The 22,252-nt window shown below is 51.8% G+C and overlaps 1 protein-coding gene across 4 annotated transcripts in view; it reads right to left on the bottom strand.

The window, feature by feature from the left end:
- Positions 1-1,203: 1,203 nt before the first annotated feature.
- The window catches only part of SYT7 (synaptotagmin 7), a 167,552-nt gene continuing 146,503 nt past the window's right edge, over positions 1,204-22,252 (bottom strand). For all 4 annotated transcript variants that reach the window (XM_030560843.1, XM_030560844.1, XM_030560845.1 and 1 more), the window contains 5 exons: positions 17,362-17,632; positions 15,692-15,861; positions 14,782-14,896; positions 14,107-14,306; positions 1,204-2,513 (listed from right to left, as the gene is read on the bottom strand). In XM_030560843.1, coding sequence (XP_030416703.1) covers positions 2,409-2,513; positions 14,107-14,306; positions 14,782-14,896; positions 15,692-15,861; positions 17,362-17,632 — 861 coding nt within the window. In that variant the 3' untranslated portion in view covers positions 1,204-2,408. The remainder of the gene's footprint in view (positions 2,514-14,106; positions 14,307-14,781; positions 14,897-15,691; positions 15,862-17,361; positions 17,633-22,252) is intronic.

The following is a 22,252-nucleotide window of genomic DNA, read 5'->3' as shown; positions in this document are numbered from 1 at the left end:
TGCTGAAAGGGTGGGCTGTGTATGGGGAGGATCTGGGGTCAGGTTGGGGGCTGGGTGCTGGAGGGATGGCCTGTGTATGGGGAGGGTGTGGAGTGTCTGGGGTCAGGTTGGGGGATGGGTGCTGGAGGGGTGGGCGGTGTATGGGGAGGGTGTGGGGTGTCTGGGGTCAGGTTGGGGGTTGGGTGCTGGAGGGGTGGGCTGTGTATGGGGAGGGTGTGGAGTGTCTGGGGTCAGGTTGGGAGATGGGTGCTGAAGGAGTGGGCTGTGTATGGGGATGGTCTGGGGTCAGGTTGGGGGCTGGGTGCTGGAGGGATGGCCTGTGTATGGGGAGGGTGTGGAGTGTCTGGGGTCAGGTTGGGGGATGGGTGCTGAAGGGGTGGGCTGTGTATGGGGAGGATGTGGGGTGTCTGGGGTCAGGTTGGAGGTTGGGGGCTGGAGGGATGGGCTGTGTATGGGGAAGGTGTGGGGTGTCTGGGGTCAGGTTGGCGGATGGATGCTAGAGGGGTGGGCTGTGTATGGGGAGGGTGTGGAGTGTCTGGGGTCAGGTTGGGGGATGGGTGCTGGAGGGGTGGGCTGTGTATGGGGAGGGTGTGGGGTGTCTGGGGTCAGGTTGGGGGATGGGTGCTGGAGGGGTGGGCTGTGTATGGGGAAGGTGTGGGGTGTCTCGGGTGAGGTTGGGGGATGGGTGCTGGAGGGGTGGGCTGTGTATGGGGAGGGTGTGGGGTGTCTGGGGTCAGGTTGGGGGATGGGTGCTGGAGGGGTGGGCTGTGTATGGGGAGGATGTGGGGTGTCGGGTCAGGTTGGAGGTTGGGGGCTGGAGGGATGGGCTGTGTATTGGGAGGGTGTGGGGTGTCTGGGGTCAGGTTGGGGGATGGGTGCTGGAGGGGTGGGCTGTGTATGGGGAGGATGTGGGGTGTCTGGGGTCAGGTTGGAGGTTGGGGGCTGGAGGGATGGGCTGTGTATTGGGAGGGTGTGGGGTGTCTGGGGTCAGGTTGGGGGATGGGTGCTGGAGGGGTGGGCTGTGTATGGGGAGGATGTGGGGTGTCTGGGGTCAGGTTGGAGGTTGGGGGCTGGAGGGATGGGCTGTGTATTGGGAGGGTGTGGGATGTCTGGGGTCAGGTTGGGGGATGGGTGCTGGAGGGGTGGGCTGTGTATGGGGAGGATGTGGGGTGTCTGGGGTCAGGTTGGAGGTTGGGGGCTGGAGGGGTGGGCTGTGTATTGGGAGGGTGTGGGGTGTCTGGGGTCAGGTTGGGGGATGGGTGCTGGAGGGGTGGGCTGTTTCGGGTCCATATGCCTGGGAGTGTAGCAGTGTTTCGGAGCTGGTTTGGGAAACTCTCAGTTTGAGCAGGATGAGGCCCTCACCAGCCAGAGTGCGGTGACTACAATCAAGCTCTCATTAGCCCTAAAGCCGAGCCCAGTTTGGCTACTGATCCATCTGTTATGGCTTCCAATCCCATATACTACAGAGTGGTCATGAGAGGAGACCCTGCCTGGTGGGCAGCTCCTTCCGCCTCTCTCCCTATCAAGCATGGACTGGCCCCACTCCCCATGTGGCATCAATTGCTTCAAACCCCATGCACCAGCCAATTAAAAAAACCCACATCCCGCACTGGGACCATCACTGTCCTGTGGGATCAGGGGTTGCTCCCAGGCAGGGCAGAGAGAGAGAGAGAGCGAGCGAGAAGTGAGCAGCCCACACGCAAACATGTGACACTTACAACACGCTTATACACACACAGAGCAAACGCACAGGAGGCTGTTGGAGTGGCGCGGATTCCCCCAGCCCTGGCCGGGATGGGATTCTAGCTGCTATTACTTATATTATTCTTATTACTCTTACAAGTTTTATTGAATTAAAAATAAATGACCTCAAGGAGACAGAGGGCGTGTCCCCCTTGCCGGCCCCCCTCCTAGGCCCACGTGCCCCCTAGGAGATGCTGGCTTCCTCAGGGGAGCACTCCCAACAGGCCTTGGGATGGAAGAACTCATAGGAAGTCTTGTGTGGCGGAGGTGTCTCCTCCTCTCATCATCTCACGGAGCCAGTTGCGCCAACACCACTGCCCCGCCCTCCAGGGCCAAAACAAACCAGCGCCGAGGCTCCTTCCCACCTAGAGGGCTGGCATCTCTCTCTCGGCGTAACGAGTCAGGAGGAAAGGTTAAAGCAGGAAGTTGGGCACTAAAGGTGCTCCCGTTGGTGCTGGGTGCCCCGTGGACACAGCGGACGGCCAATGCTGCTTCCCAGAGTTTGGAAACGTCGCCAACTTCAGACCCTCAGCTCCTTGTCAGTCCCAAGCTTGTCACCTAGGGGGATCCCAGGTGCCTCTGTTGTGCATAAAGTAGTGAGAGCATGGCCAAGAAACATCTGCTTGGAGCGGTGAAAGCCAGACAGAATTCTCAGCTGCTGCCGCTCAGGCCTTCAACTGGTGCCACTGTGCCACGGCCTGCCGGGGATGGGCGATCATATCCTTCCAGTGCTTCACCTCACCGGGGCCACTCTTCCACGACAGGTAAATCTACAGGGAGAAAAACCCAAGAGTCACTCACTCCCCCTCCTTCTGTGCCTGGACCACAGCTCAGCTCTATACCACCCCCTGCCAACACTGCGGCTAGGGTCACCTTCCTCCCTGCTGCACTGACCCTTTTGGCCTCCCTTTAGCTTACTGGATTCCTGCTCAGAGACTTTAAAGGCCAGAGAGAAGCATCATGATCATCTAGTCTGACCTGCTGCACATTGCAGGCCACAGGACATCACGCACCCACTCCTGCAATAAACCCTGAATCTCTGGCTGAGTTACTGATGTCCTCAAGTCTTGATTAAAAGACTTCAAGTTACAGAGACTCCACCATTTACACTAGTAATGTCCTGCTCTGGCTCCTCGTCCATACCCTTATGGTCCTGCCCATGCCCGTATGTCTCCTCTCATTGTCCTCCTCCCTGTATGTTCCTTCCTATTCTAGTGCTGTCCTTCCTCTTTCCACACTAAGTCCTATAGCCCCCATGCCTGGACCTGCCTCCCAATTCTTGTCCCCCAAGCAAGCCCCTGCCCTTGTGGGAGCTGGCAAAAGAGGCATGACCAGGCCAGTGAGGTGGTTGGCTGGTGTGTCTGGAGGAGAAGAGGATCAGCTGGCTACGCAGGCCCACTGGTGAACGGGAAGAGTTGCAGCTGCTGGGGAGGTGCCCTTGAAATGCTCTGGCTATCTGGAGATGACCCACGCTCTGAATCTGACAGATATTCAGCGGGACGTGAGGCTGTGACACTAACACGACACCTCTACATTGCTAACCACTGGCAACACCCTTCAGAGAAAAGCACCGACGACCTGCTCATTCCTCAATTCCTGCAATCAGGCACAGGGCAGAGAAACTTTGCAATTAGGCACTAGGGTCCTCTTTGGGGCATGCATCTCTAGCCACTAAATTTCATCCTTCCCCCTCCTTGGGTCTCCCATCCACAGCCTTGTTCCACGGACCTCTTGTGATAACATTGGCTGATATCCTGCATCCCTCCTCTGCCAAGCAAATTTGATGGAGGTGTCAGAATTAGCTACAAGGCAATGCAAGTGAGTGAAAACCCCTCTGCACAGGCTGGGTTATTTTTATCTGCCGATTTTCTATACAGCCACGTTGAAAATGTGCGTGTCAACCCTCCTGCATGCTGACAGCTGAGACATGCACTAATGGAGCCTTGTGACTGTCACTCAAAGTAACAGATTTCATAGCTTGACTTAAGGTATGGTATATACTGGTAATTATTCAATCAGAAGTTATTATCATGTTGCCAGCAGCAGAGCTGTGGTTGAAGTTGTGGAGGGCAATCTATTCTCAATCTCGGGCTGCAGTTGCCTAGAACATACTTGACAATTTTCCTTTGCAAGTTTTTTTCAAGTTCTTTGCTCTGTTGCTTGGAACTTTCTCAATAAATTTCCTTTAGTAATGAAATGTCTCTCTCACTCTTGCCCTGCCTACTGTACCGCACTTGATCTACCTACCTACCTTCTGACACAGACATGCCCAGGCACGTATATTACATCTGTGTCCAACCATCCTTCAGATATTTCAACCAAGGGGGCTTGTGGACTCTAAAAGCTAAGAACAAGCTAATTATCATGGCTATTGCAGGATGTTTGTACATAGGGTGGCCACTCATTCATTTCCTGGATACTGGATACTTCTGGGAATGGCATGGGCCTGATCCCGTTGGCATGACCTCACACCAGCTGGTGTGAGGGTGCATGTGAGGTCACACCAGCGGGGGAGGAGTGGCGCACTCTTCAAAATGGTGTCCTCCGTCTGATAATGGACAAAGCCTTGTCCGGTTTTGTCTCAGTACCGGAAGTGGGACAAACCACCCAAAAAGAGAACTGTCTGGTTCAAAACTGGACAGCTGTCCTCCTATCTGTATGGGAAACAATTGTAGAGTTACATCACTTGTAGAATATTGGGTTCCAAATCTATGGGAGTTGAAACTTGTTGCCTGAGGCAGGATGAGTCTCCAGAGTGGACTCGATCAACACTGGGAACAACAGACATCCATCCACCCAGCCCAGCTCTGGGTTTGCAGCCTGTAGCAGATGCAGGCTTGAGCACTGAGAAAGACAAAAGAACGCCAAGGAAAGACTGTGACTAGGGAACCATCAGGACTGAGCTGACGTTAATGATCCCCTCCACCCCTCGCTTTGTTCTCCAACATCTCTGGCTGGCTCTTGCAGAGGATGGGCCCTGGCAATCAGTTGCCAGGATACCAAGTGTTGGCCATTGTCTGAGCCCAGGCAGCCACACCTGGCCTCTGGGGGTCTCTGTAATGATTACACACCCTTGTCCCACCACCTAGAAGTAGACACTTGAGTAACACCTAGGGGAAACTGAGGCACACCAGAGTATTCAGAACATTAAGAACATTCCCACTTCATCCCAGATGGCCAGAAATTGGTGAAATTGGAAAAAGAATGAGAGCGCCAGAGGTGGATGGAGGAGAAAGGCTGCAAGAGAGAGAAGGCAGCCCAGGAAGCCGCCCATTGGAGACTGATGGAACTAGAAGACTGAAAGCATGAACACAGGTGAGCAGGAGCTCAGAGTGCTGGAATTACAAAATAAGAGCCCTCAATCCAGAGGTAGTGCCCAGCCCCCAGGGATCAACCAGCTATGATAAGCGATGCCCAAGCTGCAGGGACAGGCAATGCATAGATTACCTTTGAGAGGATATGCAGAGTACACCAGATTCCTGGTGCATGAAAATGACCATCTTGGTTCTCAAACTCTCTGTTAAAGCCTTACATGTGTTTAATTATACGGATCTGTGGGAGGCTCTGGTTTATGAGCGGTTCAAGGAAACTACTGAAAACGTTTCAAATCCCCGAGGTATATTGCCTACAGTTTAGAAACCTCAGCAAACATGGTCAGATGATTCACAGGAAGGAACTATGTTTATAAAGTGTGTCATTACTGAACAAGTGGATAAGGGGTGAAGGGGCAGAGGATTGTGAAAAGCTGGTTGACACATGTACCCGTGAGCAGTTCTTTGATGCCTGCAGCACTGATGAAGGAAGGGCTGCAGTGTGGGATAAAACCCCAATGACTGTAAAAGATGCAGCTGAGCTATAGATGCAAGACCATTTGTGGAGCGCACACCACAGAGGGATGGACAACGTCCCGGCATAAAGGAGGGTCCCTGATTTGTCCCAGGGAAGAAGGCAGGAGATGGTCCCCTCCTGGCAACACCAATAACAGGTTCCCAGCCCAGTGGGATGGTCTCAGAAGCTGTTATCTGTTTGAGTCTACTGAATGCATGAGGAAGCAATGCACTTCCTATGTGGAATCCAGATGCCAACCCTGAACTGGCCAGGTTAAGGAACCCCCATTCTGGAGTCCCCCAGGGTCCATGAGAGGGTCCCAGTTAATTTTGTCCAGATTGACCTACTGGAAGTGGACAAAGATGCCAAGGTAAATAGCAGAATGTGCTGAGACTGGAGGGACATGGGGGTCCATGACCCATTTGTCAAAGAGAATATGATTAAGGAGTCTGATGTGCTCCCAGGAGAGAGGGTAAAGCCCCTGGCCCTGGGAGAATCCAAAACCATGGGGCCTTTGGCTCACACTGAGCTCGAGGGGGAAGGTTTAAAAGGTACTTTAAGGCGGGGTTCTCCAGAATATACCTGTGGATGTGCAAGTGGGGAATGATGATATTTCACTGCCTAGGGCTGTTAATATTGTGATCTGCAGCAAGAGGGAATGTCCCCCACCGGATCCCAGACATTCACCCTGCAGAGGGGGAGGCAGCTGAAGGGGGAGGTGAGACCTCCACACCCTTAGCAGCAGAGAGCAGTGAGATGTCCACAGGGGAGGGGGACGAGGGATCAGCCCCCTGTCATAAGGCAGCCCTCAGTATAACCAAGGCCAGGAGGAGTTTGCTGCAAGACAGAATGCATGGCTTCCACAGCGGCAGCAGATTGGTGTACATTACAGGTGTCTGGAAGACCAGGGACTGGGCACGTGAGTGTAACAAGGTCATACAATTGTAGAGTTGAAGGCCAGAAGGGCCCACCAGGGCATCCAGTCTGATCTCCTCCATTCCACAAGCCGCTAATGCCACCCAGCACCTGCATGCTACACCCAGCAGATGGGGTGTGCTAACTGCTAGCCTGCAGAGGGGAAGAGTAGCAGGCTTGTGGAGCCTGGAACAGCGCACTTGAGTTGCCTGTAGAGTTGGGAGACTTTCCTCTGGTGGGCACAGAAAAAGCTCTCTTATGCTGAATGCAGGTGGTAGTGATTCACCCCAGCCACCTGGGGTAACCCCCAGAAGTGTCACATCTACTTACCTACCGTGTGTGATCTATCTAATTTAATCTGTCTATCTACGTGCCTGTCACTGTAGCAAAGTCTGGGAAGCTTTTCTGAAAAGTTTGTGCACAATTAGTTCATCTATTTTTGAATTAGAAGAGAGGAGAAATCCCTCCCTTATCCTCCCTTTAAACAATCCTGGGTCAAACACTCAGCCGGTGTACATCAGTGTAGCCTGTGCTCAGCTCACCAAGGTGATGCTGATTTACACCAGCAGGGAATCCGGCCCCCTGTCTCTCAAGGATGGCGATGGTTAGAAAAACGGCTGAAAATAGCTTGTGTGAACTCAAGAGACCTTGCTCCCCAAGGCCCTGGAGAGCCTGCCTAGCTACAGGACAAAAAGTCAAAATCTCAAAAAAGTTTGTGAACTCAAAAATCATTGTTTCCCCCATTTCAGGTCAATCAAAATACCAGGTTTCCATTCTGACCTCCCTCCGACTTTTTAAAAACCTTTCTTTCAGTCTAGTATCAGAGGGGTAGCCGTGTTAGTCAGGATCTGTAAAAGCAGCAAAGAATCCTGTGGCACCTTATAGACTAACAGACGTTTTGGAGCATGAGCTTTCATGGGTGAATACCACTTCATCAGATGCATGTCTTTCAGTCTAGTTAGCTTACATTTCAAAAGGCGTTTCACACCACAACCCTGGAATTTGTTGTTTTGAAAATGTTGACATGAACCATTTCAACCATTTCAAAACTTTTCCCTTTGACATTTTTCCAGCTGGGAGAGGCATTGGCCCCAATCCTGATTTGTGAACAGCTTCAATTTCAACATATTGGCATTTTTGTGATGAAAAACTGAGTCATGGAAAAATCCCATCCTGCTCTCGTTCTGGCCTCCTGGTGTTTCTGGTTTGAGTATCATAACCAAACCTGATCCTGCCTGATTTTACAGGAAAGAGGCACCTGTTCCATAAAAGAGTGTCTATACTGAAGCTGGGAAGTGCAGTTCCCAGCTCAAGGAGTCATACCTACGCTAGCGCTGATTGACTAGCATGCTAAAAATAGACATGTAGTCACAGCAAGTACAAATGGTGGGAAGGGCTAGCTGCCCCAGTAGGATCCTGTCTGAGATGCTAGGTATATACTTGCTGCGGCTAGCCCCGCCCACAGCTTGCACCTCCATGCTGATGATCTGTTTTTGGCATCCTAGCTCCATCAGAGCTAGTGCGGCCATATTTACTTGAGTAGGAATTACACTCCAGCTCAAACTGTGGACATACCCACAGACACGAAGCAGCCCTGCAGGGGGCTGGGAGGGTCTTGGGTGATTGGAGGCTAGTTGTTCAAATGGCTCCTAAGTCACATAGGTGCTTTGGAAAATCCTACCCATGATGACGCTGTATTTGCAAGTTAATGTTGCTGAGTTAATGTTGCTGCAAACCTTGGAGCAGAATCCAGCCTTGGTTATGCATGTGTATCCTCACTGATGGTTGCCGGGTTGCATCGGTACAAAGGGGGACAGAGTTTGGGCTATCTACTTGTATCATTATCATGGTAGCACCTAGAGGCTCCGATCAAGCTGTGCTAGGTGCTGCACACACACTTAATGAGCGGCAGCCCCTGCCCCACTGAGCTTACACCCTAAATAGACAAAGGATGGGAGAAGGGAAGGATCCTTCCCCCCGCCCCCTCAGACACATGGAGAACTAAGGGCCAGAGGGGTGAGGCCCAAGCCAACCCAGCCGTCCTCTCACTTTGTGGCCTGACTGTGCTTAAATTCTCAGCTTCTTAATGCCACCTTCACATTCCACTTTTAATGTAATAGACGTGGTGTTTGTTTTATTGCAGCCCGGCATGAGGGAATAATTGACTCCCTGCAGCATGCAGTAATAATAATGAGATTACCATGTCAATGTATCATCATTACCCTAATGGGGGAAGAGTTATAGATACTTAGTGTAAATCAGATTTACAACAGATTTATTTTTTTAAGTACCGCCTGTAATTTTGTCTTTACAAATAAGGGGCCAGCTCCCCAACTGGTGTAAACTGGCTGTACCTCCATTGGAATAAATGGGTTAGCTCCTTCCCCAACTGGCATAAATCAGCATCATTCCACTTGAGTCAATGGGCCAGCTGGTATAAATTGGCCGTAGCTTCACTGAAGTCCATGGAGCTCATCTGATTTACAGCTGCTGAGGGTCTAACTCAAGGTTGTTAACTAGTTCTTTAGTTAGGACTCAGGATGACTCAGCCTTGGAATACATGTGCAGTGAGTGTTTGATGTAAGATCAGAAGGCGCTATATCCAAAGTATATATCCCATCTTACTGGGCCCGATCTTGCCTCCATTACTCACACAAGCAGCCCCATTAAAGCCAATGGAAGTAGTCTCCTGAGTAAAAGTCACGGGATCATTCCCCACAGCACGGGATATTTTTCCTCCATAGGACAGCTTCGTTGTAGGTGGAGATTACACTCTACCTAGAACTGCAGTGCACTGAGCCTTTCATTTTATCTCCCTATAAATAGAGTTTCATTAGATTCAAGTTCACCCTAAAGCAGGTTCTGCTGTACACTGGAGAGACAAGTGTAGCAGAAAAGCTTAGTCAGAGAGATCCATTAGACACAGTGGATGGCTCATTTCCTTGGTATCTCGGTTATTGGCTGGATTAGCAACTCTTGGATCATGTCAAGTTGGAAGCTAATACAAGGAGCTGAGACAGTGGCCGGACTGGTTGCAGAGTTTAGTGCCAGTTCCAAACTTTCCCAGAATTCAGGTGCCTTTTGGGACCTGGGGTTTCTCTTCCAGGATTGGCTGTAGTTCTTTGGGTGGCTCCCCCCATGTGTATCCAACAAATGACTAGTGTTCGTATTCCGTGGCCATTCCAGGGCCAGGAAGACATATTGGAAGGTCACATGGCTTTTGGGATGGGCTTTCATCAGCATAGGGTGATGGGAGCAATAGGAGGCTGTGGGAAAGGTGAGGAGACTGAGACATTGAGGTGTGGCTGCTGCAGGCAAAGTTGTTTCGGCTTGTTTTTTTATTGACTGATGAACCTTTGTTTATGTTAATAGAGTTACCTGGAGGGATGGGGGGCTCAGTGGATGGGTACCAGGCTATGGGGATTTTTGCCTCCAGGGCACTGGTTTGAATTTAGGTAGGTAGGTTCCCATCTGACATCTGTTTGGTGGCTTGAGTGGGATGAATTCAGTGGTCTTGGTCCACTTCCCAGTGGATATCTATCTACATTGTGAAACCGATACCTTTTGATGACAGTCTCAAAAGAGGCTGAGGCTTGAAGGGGGCAAGGACCATGAACTCCCACCCTTCCATAAAGGTGATCTTCCCAGGTCAGAGATGAGGGATAGCACTGTTTTTGTCAACTGTTCCATATCAAGTGGCATGACAAGGTCAGCAATGAGGCTATTCATAGCTGAACCCAGAAACTTCTTCCCATCAGCCCAGGTTTGGGTTCAGTAGTTTTCTGAGTACAGACGTATCATCAGGAGGGAAGATCAATGAATTATGAAGTGTGTGTATCAAGGAATGCTGCTACACAGCTGGCAAGCCCGTGGATACCAAACACTTCAGTGGTGCAACAGGACTGCCGATGATGGACACGGACTAAATATCCAGCTTGACTGCCTTAAGGACCTAGCTAGAGATCAGTCTGGGCGGTGCCCAATCTGCAAGGAAGCGACATTCCTTTGGGATTTGCCTTGATGATGATGATAGTGATGGGGCTTGCTCATGCTGTGCATGCTGGGGATTAACAGAAGATGCCCCATGCCAGGGCTGTCAATCTAGCATCTTTCACCAGCACTAACCTCACATGAACATTTAAATAGTTAACTGGGAGGGAAAGGGAAGGTGGTCAGCCTCTTCTTGCTCAGGGAGAAGACTTTAGACAGACCATTTGACCTGAGTGCCCCCATGTGGTCACTTAATACTAGCGGTTGGCTTCTCAATTGCCTTGGCTTGCCCACAGGCTTTCGGGCCATCTTCACAGTTGGAGCTGTGCAGTGCGATATCTGGGCTCCGTGCTGCTAGCTGAAGGTTGATTTCTTGCCCAGCAGTGTTCCTTCTGGAGCATCGGGGAGTGATGAGACTCGCTGTCCTCATTAGAGGCAGCTGTTCTTGAGTCAGTGTAAAGGAAGTGTTGTCTCTTCTGCCAGTGAAATCCTAACTGCACAGGGAAGGACAGACTGGTGTCTAACAAGACACTTGTGGCCAAGATTCTGGACTCAATAGTGGTAACAGAGCTGGAGGAACATCTAGACAGTCATGTTCAGTAATGAAATAGCTGCCCAGATTCAGTCGAGGACACAGCACCAAGAATCCCCTTGCTACTGTCAGGGATGATTTACTCACTGCTTTGCAAACACAGAGCTGTCCTTGTTGGTGGTGTTAGATCTATGGGCAGATGTGGATACTGTGGATAGTTGATGCTACTGCCTCACCTAGACGATTAGTGGAACAAGGCTGGGAATGCACAGGACTGCTATCAGTCATGTTTTAGGGAGGTGTCTCAATTGGTGTTGTATCTCTGGGTGGATACTCACCAGACTGTACTGGGATAATGTGCCGTGTTCTCCACGTCTGTGGGTTGTCTCCAATGCTCTTCAGATACGGCTTCTTGGAAGGATATGTATCATCTATGGTCTGGGATTTCACTGCTATGCTGATAATACCCAGCTCTCTCTCTAGATACATACTGATATTTGCCTCTCAAGACTCCGTGAGGAACATGCTATGAAATCCATGACTAGATAACGTGAAGGTGACTAAGACTATACCCTGGCACAGCTGAAATAATGCAGACTGAGTCAGGCTGGAGATATGAGGAGAGCATATCTCCCTGGGCTGCTCGGCCTTCAATGGGCTGAATGTAGTTCACACACTGATATGGCTCCCTATCCCCACGTGCCCTGAAGATGGTCCTGGCCATGTTATAGCGATTCCCTGACTTATACGTAGTTTCTCACAGTAAATTGATTCCCCGATCCCTGTAGGCTTCACCTGATTCCAGGCTCTTCACAGTCCAGAATTCTCTAGGTGGCAATGGAGGCATTGGGCACTTTCTGGCTTGAGCACCATGAGCTTGACACTCCAGGCAGGGTATTGTTGGTGAGTTTTCTTCCCCTACAGCACCATCATTTCCACATTATGCCTTCTGTGTGATGGACTCCTCTGTGTGCTGAGAGATGAGTTCACGAATCTCTTATTTCTGTTTAAGGCACTTCCGGACTTCCCCGTTATACTCCCAAGACATGGTTTGCATTAACGTCCCTTCTTACAAATGGACAGTTGCCCTCTCTCCTTGCCTGGGGTTACGTTGCTTTGGTGGCACCAGTTCCAATGGTCTGGTAGAATTCCCTGTTCTTTGCCTCAAGCTAGCGCAGGGTAGAGGGGCTCTGAGTCGCCATGTTGCTGGGGCACAATATTTGGGGTGCTTGCAGTGAACTCTGCAGAGAGCTTTTGGGATTCCCCAATTGGCTCTGTTGGCTGAGGTGTTGTGCAACACCTTGATGTGTGTGGAAGGTGCAATATGGATCCCCAAACTCCAGAAATGCCTTGCACAGCCACCTAAAAGACACGGGTGTTGGAAAGAAGCCCAGGAGATCAAATGATTGTTGCTTGTATTAGCAGCTGGCTGATGAACAGGGAGCAGAGAGTAACTGTTAAAGGGGAGAACTCTGAGCGGGGAGCAGTATCGAGGGAGGGAACCTCAGGAGTCAGTGCTAGGACTCCCATCACTTAATATTCTCCTTTACAGGCTAGGGGAAGGTGAAATTCACCAGCTTTGCCTTTGCTGCCCAAATCAGCCATAGCAAATGCAGGGGAAGGGGAAGCCAGCAGCAAAGGGAGATCAGTGCTGCGGGTGCCTGAGGTTCAGTACAGCCATATGAGGCCATCCGCCTTGGCAGAGGAAAAAGTGGCACAGAGACAAATGTGGGAAGAGACCAGCTATCTACAGAGCAAGGAGGCTGGGAAAGACGCAGGGAGGAACAGCAGCTGAGTGTGAGCTTGTAGAGCGGCCCCATTGTGAGAGGAGTCAGTGCTGATCTAGGATTGGGTGGATTGGGATCGTGTGACATTAAAGATAGGGAGGAAATAGCGCCGTCACTTGTTTGTCCCGGCTCTTCCTTCTAACACACTCCAGCTGGGTCAAAGCCCTGAGGGGCACAATTGCCACTGCAAGCCTAATTCGAGCAGGCTATTACTACACTGGTGTGGGGTCAGAGTCAGGCAGCTGTATGTGTATGTGGCGGGGGAGGGGGAATTGATGTACAACCAACGATTTGCACACACAGTCCTGATTAACTGTGTGTACAGACTAGGAACGCAACTGCATATGCATTTTCATATGTACGCAATGGAGCGCCTGGAATATCACGTCCTTCGGGACTGAGTCCCACTGCTGGCACGTGTCCGGCTACTATCTTCTATAGCTCCTCATCTGTATCACAACAGCCAAGTCATTAGCCTCCCCTGCCCCTACCGTCCATGCAGCTCTTCTTACACCTCCCCGGACAGTTCCAGCCCCTTCCACGACCTAGCGGCTTTGTGCTGACGGGTGACTGAATGCGCTTGGCAGGAGCTAACTCGGGAGCAGTCGGGGGACAAAGCCCTCTCTGTGAAGCATTAGCATCCCAGTGTGGCCCAGCAGGTGTTAACAGTGTGCCCCAGGCTCCTGCGAGCCCTCTTTGCTTTGGCTGTGTCTCCCCTCCGCTCTGAGTCCTTAGTGAAAACACTGGCCAGTGCTGGAGCCAGAACAGACCCCCGCAGGACCCCACCTGACACAGCCTCCTAATGTTGACAATGCCCATTATCTATACCTGTGACGTGTGCGGATCAGCTGCCATTATGGTCTCTGCTAGTGGTATGTGCCAGTGGCCTAAGCCCTTACTGCATATCCACGGCCTACGTGCATGTGTGTCACCTATGCATACAGCCTAGGGCAGTGCTGTGAGCCTGTGGCCTATGGCGATGGTGTGAGCCTGTGGCCTGAGGCAATGCTGTGAGGCTGTGGCCTATGACAATGCTGTGAGACTGTGGCCTAAGACAATGCTGTGTGCTGGAACAGGCATTTTAAATGGAAGCATTTCAAGGTTTAAAGCCCTCTCCCTGTCCCAGAGATGGGAATACAAAATATGCATAGTGTGCCCCTCTGAGCGCTGCGCTGGGACACTAGTGAAGGTCCAGCCTTGGCCTCCCATAGCCCCTCTTCTCTGTGCTGACAGAACCCACTTTCCCGCCATCCCTGTTACCTGCAGGCCCAGGAGACCTGTGGCCCTGGGACTGTCTGGCGGGGGACTCACCTTGCCAATGACGTCGTTCCGGCTAAGCCTGTCCTTGTCCATGACGGTGATGATGATGGTTGTCTCTCGCAGCTTCTCGGTGGGGATGTCGAAGATGAAGGACTCGTTGAAGACTGGGTTCAGGCACCGCTTCATTACCACCGTCTTCTTCTTCTCCACCCTCTTGTCCTTGTACATTAGCCACACCTTGACGTAAGGGTCTGCCACAGAGAGGAGAGAGCACAGTGCTCTTAGGCCAGGGCAGGGCTCCTCCTCTTTCTGTTCCTTAACTTGGCCTGTCCTCAGGTTTCCTGCCTCTCATGCCAGGGCCCTCTCTTTCAGCTGGTAGCCTACAGCCTACTGCTCAGTGCAGGAGAGAGGGGTCTGTGGGGTAGCTCCCCTTTTTGCTGCAGGATGTACTGGGGAGCTGAGACAGGTCAGGGGGACTCTTGAGTTCCTCCCAGTGTGGGACAGAAGAGACTCAGAGCTGACCGTTCCCTGTGGAAGACAAAGGAGGACTCTCTCCCTGCTGTGGGACAGAGGTACTCCGGACAAGTTCCTCCCTGAAGAGAGGCAGAGGGGACTTAAGGTGAGAAAGAATAGATTTCAGTTACCCTGCATCTTAGTACGCTGGGGCTAATGGCCCCTTCCAGGACTCCTAGCTCGGTAAAGAAGAAGGGCCCTGATTGCCAGTACCTGATGTCCCCCCGATGTCCATGGCTTTCAGATTCCGTGCTTTGATGATATTCACAATGATGGAGTTACCAGAAGGGTTGTAGCAAAGGGACAGGAGGAGTTCTCCCCGACTTCCCTGCAGAGAGGAGAGGTTGTTATAGACTGGGAGAACTCCGCAGGACACCAGCTAGCCTAGCTCAACCAGAGCACCTCGGCAGCCTCGTCCCCACAGAAACCACCTTCAAATGTATTTATGGCTGTAACATGCTTTGCTTCTCCCCCACATCCGAAGAAGCTGGCTATTTAGGGATAGGACGGAATCTGTAGCATGGCTTCAGCTAGCACCATTATTGGAAACAAATTCACATCCACATGGATCAATGAAAGGATCCCACAGCTGGTGCCAGCCCACGTGTTTGCAGTTGGCTCTAAGCATGGACGAGAACTCTTTTCTGTTAGCAGAGTGTCTCCTACAGGATGCATGAGGCCTTAAACCCCTTCTCAGCTGACAGTGGGTAAGACCCATAGGCCTTTGGATTCTGGATAAAGAGCGGATGCAGTCCCCAGGGCTGCCAATACTGCCCCTTTACCGGTACCAGATTCATGGGACAATCATAGATTCATAGATTTTAAGGTCAGAAGGAACCACTCTGCTCATTGAGTCTGACCTCCAGCATAGCACAGGCCAGAGACATGGCTCTCATCCTGGCCTCCAGGAGTGTTGCTGGGATAGTGGTAGATCCCTCTGGGGATCTCACAGAGGTGAGGGTTCGGGGATGTCTTCTCTGGGACCCTTTCTGTGGCAGCTCCAGGATGTCCCCTGGGAGCACTAGGCTATTCTAGTCACTGAGGCCAGCTAATAGTTACATACACTAAGCCAGGGCATTAGAATGCTGGCTAAGCCTCTCTGAACACAAAGCAAAGGCCTTACACTCCCATCGCTGCAGGGTTTCAGCTCCTTCCAGAATGTCTGCATCTGGGTCAGGTCCAACTTGTTGAGTGGAATGGACACCTCTCCGATGGGGTCATTGCGACTGAAGCGGTCATAGTCCAGAACCTGGAGATACAGCACCCGCTGTACCACCTTCTCGTATGGGAAACCTGCCAAGGAGATCAGAGCGGGAGGTGGCTACCCAGGAACGTGGCAACATGGCCAAGTCTTGCAGAGCCATTCGAGATCCATACACATATGTAAACCCAGGTGGCATTCACACAAAAGAGACCATCACTGGCATGCGTCTCTCTAGCCAGTTCTGGCTGGTATATGTTGCTGGGATCAAACAGTGAGTGGAGAAGGGGCACTGGGTAGAAGGAGACACACTTTTCAGTAATTTTATGGCCTCTACTAATACCTGTGGTTACGAGTAATCATCCCTCATGCTTCATGCCACCAGCTGGCCACTGCTAGGGTCAGGAAGGAATCCCATCTTTCACAAACATCATTTCACAATTGCATCATAACTGTCTATGGAGGTGTTTGTATCTTTCTGTGAGTGATCAGGTATTGACTGTTCACCTGAGGCTGGACCCTGATTGATGATGTGATCTGATACGGCAGGAGGCCAGATCCCAAGGGTGTGATCTTATAGGGCAGGAGACAGGACGGTTTGATATGGTTTAGCAGAAGTGGAGACAGTGGACCAGGCAGGCCAGAGATGTGGCACACAAGGTGGGACACAGGACTAGTGTTACCAGTGATTCAGTATGGGGAGGCAGGAGAGGGGATCATGGAGCTGATTGTCCATTGGGGGGCTGTGGGGGGTAGGTCACAGAATCCCACGCTGGAAGGACCAGGAGGCAGGACATTTGGCCAGACAGGGCAGTGGCTTAAGTTGGGGAGGTAGGAAAGGGTGTACTGTTGCTGACTGACCACACTGTGATCCAGCATAGTGGGGAGAACAGCCGTGAGGAGAGATCAGCCTAGCAGGAGCTCACTTTGGGCTCCAGTCTGGCAAACTCTGCTTTCTACAGGGACTCGGACTCACCTTCTGTCTCTCTAGGTGTTCGTATGGCCAGGGCCGTCCCTAACTATTCTGGGGCCCTATGCAGCCCCCCGTGGGGTGTGTGTGTGGGGTCCCAGGCCTCCATGGGGGGAGGGGGGCTGGCCTCAGGCCTCCGCATGGAGGGGGAGGGGCTGTCTTGGGGGACAGTGGGGAACCACCCCCCAGCACTCACCGGTGGCATGACTGAGGCTGGACAGCTGCACTTCTTGCCACCAGTGAGTGCAGGCCCAGCTCTGCTCGCATTCCTCAGGGGAGTGGGGGTGGGGCTGGGGTGGAGCAGGGGCGGGGACCATGGGGAAGAGATGGAGCAGGGGCTGGAGCAGCATGCAGCTGCGCAGGGCACCCAGAAATTTGGTGCCCCAAATTGCCGGGTGCCCTACACAACTGCGTACTTTGTGTATGGGTAAGGACAGCCCTGCATATGGCCCTCGTCACCACAATATCTGAGCGCTGGGAGGCACAAAGTGCTAACCCCATGCTAAAGCCGGGGCCCAGAGGCAGTGGAGAGGCGATGACTTCCCAGGGTTAGCCAGGGGTCAGTGACTGAGCTAGGACTCGCTCCTGACCCACGCCCTGTCTGCCAGCCTCTGCCACCTACCTTCAAAGAGGAAGGTCTCGTTCCAGTGCGGATTCAAGTTCTTCCTCTTCACTTTGGTCTCCAGCTTGTTCTTTTTATCAGGCAGCAGGTAGATCTTGACGAAAGGGTCACTGGTGCCACTGAAGTCCTTGGCTGGCAGCTCCTGAGCCTTCATGATCTTGACAGTCAGGGTGGATTCCTGGAAGTTGTAGCCGACGCTGAATTGGATTCGGCCGAGGTTCTCCTTGCTGGAGCTGTCGTGTCCCTCGTCATCCTCAGAGCCTGGGGAGAGCTGAGAGGGGACAGAAAATGGAGAGTCAGCCTGGAGAGCTCAGCATGGGCTAAGCACCATCGCCAGGGAGAGACTCAGAGATCTATCTCTCTACCTGTCACATCACCAGGGTATCTATGATTTATGTTCAGTCTTTGAGCACCTCCTCCTGCAGCTGTCCTTCCCCCGCCCCCTCTGTCCCTCTCCCTCCCCAAGATGGGACCAGAGGGGGAGACTGGGCTGATTTCTCCCCATCAGGCAGCTCAGGCTCTGCAGACCCAAGAGGCATCTCTAGTCGGGGCAGAGCGTAAATCTGCAGTGAGGAAGGGGGGTTGAAGGCTCCTGGGGAGGGGAGATCACAACAGTGGGATGGGTAGCTCAGTCACTGGGTGGATGAGGCTGGTTTCCATCTGCCTCTGAGGAATGTTACGGTATTGCTTAAATAGCCTGGGCCAATCCTGCAGCCCTGATGTGAGTGTAATGCAAAACACAGCATGGGCTGGGTGCCCTTCTGGGGCTGTTCCCCATAAAGAGGTTTCTTAGGTGGCAGCTGCTGTTTCCACATGGCAGAGCTAGTCCTTTAGCTCAACCAGTAGAAGCTCATGCTTTTAGACCAGGTTCAATCAGCTGCTGCCCCAGCCAAGGGGAGGGTGAGAGGTGCAGTCGATGAGAGGGAAGCATGCAGGGTCAAGCTCTCAGAGGCAAGGCTCTGCTGATTATCAGCCTGCTTCCTGATCATCAGCAAAACTCCCTGGGCTTCGGCGGGGCCAGGTTCTGGTTTGGGAGTAGAGAAGGTGTCTATGGTCAGAAAGGGGGGTGAGTTTCTTCTGGAGCCCTCTGTGTGTCTGGACAGCTCTGCAGAGCTGGGCTAGCATTTCATGCCAGTGTCCAGCTCAGTGCCCTCCAAGAACAAAGGACAAAATCCCACCCTTGCCTGAGAGAGGGCAAGTGCTGCCATGCAGGGCTCAGGCACAAGAGCTGGCTGAGATGGCCCCCTGCTGGGAGGTGTGGCCTAGAGACTGGTAGACCACAACCCCTGGAATGTGAGGCTAGCCCCCAGCTGGCACGGGAGCCCTGGGAATGCTATGCACAGGTCCCATCACGCTGCTTGCACCAGAGAAGGCGCTTCTGACAGCCAACTAGCTGCATAGCCTGTCTCCCTTGCTGTCACCACCCGATTGCCACTCTCAGCTTGGAAACCAGCACAGGCGTGTCAGCTGAAGCTGAGGAAGAACTGGCACAGAGCTGTGGGCAGGCAGGGCCTGCTGGGGACAGGTGCTGCAGCAACACAGGAAATGAGTCTCTTCAGGCCGCTAGTGGGTCTGAACCCAGGACTGTCTGTACAAAAAGCACAGGCTTCTACCATTTGAGCTAAAGGACTGGGCCTGCCAGCCACCTGGAGCAGCATATTTATAAGCTCTGTGATTTAGCCACCAGAGCACTTGGTTTCTCTGCTTCTTGTCAGTGACGTGTGGAGCCAACTCACTAGCCAGCAATTTACCCTGCTTGGCCTCAGCCCCTGGCTTGCCTGCCCTGGCAGTCAGCGCTGCCTGTTTCTTCTCATGGTCCTCTCCAAAATGCCCTTGCTTCTCCAGTACCAATTGCTAGCAGGAACGGAGCTCACAGGCCACCACAACCCAGCTCAGCTCCCTCTGTTTGTCTCATCTAGGCTCTTTATGACCATTTCCACTGATGGGACCTCCCCAACCTCAGTCCATTGTCAGAGCATCAGCAGGCACCTCATCTAAATGTGCTCTTCCCATGCTTAGGGCCCTTGCTTCTTGTTAAACTCCAATCATTCCCAGCTTCCTTTCTCTTATCTCTGCTCCGCTGCTGGCACAGAGGCCTATGCCACCCTGCTCCCTGCATTTCTTTAAGGCACGTATGCATAGCTCCTGTGACGGTCTCTTAGATGTGAGGCCTTCCAACTCTCCCAGCTCCCACGCTCCCCTTTGTACTCCCTGTTTTACTGCTCATAATAAGGAATCAGTTATTAATAATGACTATCTCAGTTGCACCACGGCTTCCCCCTGGTGGTGTGCAGGGGATTTATCACCACTCTGCTTTCACACAATACTGTATCACTCTCCAGATCTCTCCATATTCCATGACGAAAAGCTTCCTTATGTTGGAGTTAAGGTTGAAAATACACATCAATCATTTCCAGGGAAATGGTCTTAAAAGGATGTTGTGTTTTAAACAAAACAAAACAAATCCCTAGAATGCCAGGAAAATCAAAATCCAAACATCTGAAAGGTTGAAAATGTCAACAATCAACAAAACAGACTTTACATTGGCCTGTCCCTCCACACCCAGGGCATGCGCTGTACAAAACACGTCTATTTTGCTGAGGACTTTAATACACATGCCGGCACAGGCTAGGAACATCTTTGATCCTGAGTGGCCCAGATTGTGGTTTGGATAATAGGGCTGTGGAGGGGAGCGACTTTCCTTGCATCTCTGCTTGTTACCCAGAGCTGGGGACTGGGCAGGCAGGAGTGAGCCATTGCTGCGTACATGGAAAGGGTCTTCCTTCTATTCCCTGACCAGAGCAGACAGTACATGGGGTGTTGTAATTTGCGGCTGGTCCGGGCCTGCAGTTAATAACTATCCTGCAGAGCAAGGGGGAAGCAGGGGAGGGACTGTAACACAGAGGGGTGTCTCTGAACTGTGATGCCCCCTGAGCATAGACACCAACTCTGTGAGTGCTCTGGGGCTCAAGCACCCATGGAAAAAAAACAGTGGGTGTTCGGCACCCACGAGCCACAGCTGTTCTGCAGCACCACCGACCAGCTGTTTGGCAGCTGGGGAGAGGAGCTTGGGGGAGAGTGGAGAGCAGCGAGCAATGGGCAGGTGGGGCCTCGGAGGAGGGGAGTAGAATGGGGGGGCTCAGGGCGAAGCAGGGGTGGAGCACCTACAGGGAAAAATAAAAGTCAGTGCCTCTGTCCCTGGAGCTTCTCAAGAGGTGGCGCAGTTGATACATGACCCCTTGCATAGGGTGGTGCCTAGAGGCACAATGTAACCCTATAGTTGCCTGCTTGCGTATGAGGGTTAAAAAAAAGAACTAGATAAGTCCATGGAGAAAAGGTCCATCAATGGCTATTAGCCAGGGTGGTCAGGGACGCCACCCCATGCTCTGGGTGTCCTTACATTGGCACAGACTCTGTGGGTGCTCCACCCACAGGCAGCCCCCCTATCAGCTCCCCCCCACCCCCTCAGTGCCTCCACCTGCTGGCAGGCCCTGCGGATCAGCATCTCCCACTCCTGCCCCATGCCTCCCACCCGCCACAGTCAGCTGTTTCATGGTATTCAGGAGGCTCTGAGAGGGAGGGGGGAGGAGCGAGGACATGGCCTGCTCGGGGAAGGGGGCAGAACTGGGTGGGAAGAGATGGGGAGGGGGTGGAGTCTTGGGGGAAGGGGTGGAGTGGGGGCCTGGGGCAGAGCTAGGGGTTGAGCACCTCCCAGCACTTTGGAAAATTGGCGCCTGTGTGTCCTTAGGCCTGACTGCCAGAAGCTGGGACTGGATGACATGGGATGGATCACTCGATAATTACCCTGTTCTGTTCATTCCCTCTGTAGCATCTGGCACTGGCCACTCTCAGAAGACAGGATACTGGGCTAGATGGGCCATCGGTCTGACACAGTCTGGCCGTTCTTATGTTCAAGTTCAAAGCATTTGCTAACCCTTATGCCCAATCTCAGCCAGTAGTGCTCTGGCATGAGGCCTTGGAACTGGAAACTCTTTAATAAGGACTTTAGGCAGGGTGAGTTTTACATTCTGAAATGCTGTGTGTGTTCAGAGTTTCCCTAAGCCCTTGATGAATGGTACAGTGGCTTCAGGAGATACAGATCCACAGCACTTACAAGATGCTAAATGTCTCTGCTGACTCCGATGGCAAGGTCAACACTTTCCAATTACAAATCTCCTGCCCCATAGCACCTGGCCTCAAATAATATAAGTTCTTCTAAGGATTTTAAAGAAATTCTAGTTTGGCGGGTTCCAAACAGATATAACAAAGGGCCGAGCGCTCTTAAGCTGGGGGACTACAGTTTTAATGTTGGTTTCCTGAATGGTCCTAACCAGAGTATGCCAAAAAATGAATTTCTATCCCATTGAAAGTTCTGGGATTTTGAAATTTGGTTTCACCCCCAATTGGGACAAAGAATCAAAATCTTGGAATTTTTGGCAAAACAAAATATTTTATCCCCTTTCAGTCTTGTCAAAACACATGATTTCAACCAGGTCGCATTTCATTTTGACTAACAGAATGGAATTAATACAATATAAATGTAGAAATCTTTCAAAATCATCCATCTTTTTCAGGTTTTGAAAAGCAAAATGAAATGAAAATTTCAATTAAAAATGAAACAAACACGTTAATTTTGTTTTGAAATGTCCTGTTGAAAAATTTAGACTAAAACAATATTTTCCTGCAAAAAATGTTTTCAGTTCATCCCTGGCAAGAAAAGTTTTTGGTCAGAACATTTCAGCCAGCTATACATGTGGGTTTTAGATGCTTGGGTCTCCTGCCCCCTTCCCCCAACAGACACCCCGGTTCTGCTGCCCTCGCCCACCTGACCCTTCTCCACTGCCTCACACATAGAAGCACTGCAGTAGTCCAGCTTAAAACACTTGTGAAC

The sequence above is a fragment of the Gopherus evgoodei genome, chromosome 4, assembly GCF_007399415.2.
Source record: "Gopherus evgoodei ecotype Sinaloan lineage chromosome 4, rGopEvg1_v1.p, whole genome shotgun sequence".
Classification (NCBI taxonomy): Eukaryota; Metazoa; Chordata; order Testudines; family Testudinidae; genus Gopherus; species Gopherus evgoodei.
This window is presented reverse-complemented; position numbering and strand designations above follow the sequence as displayed.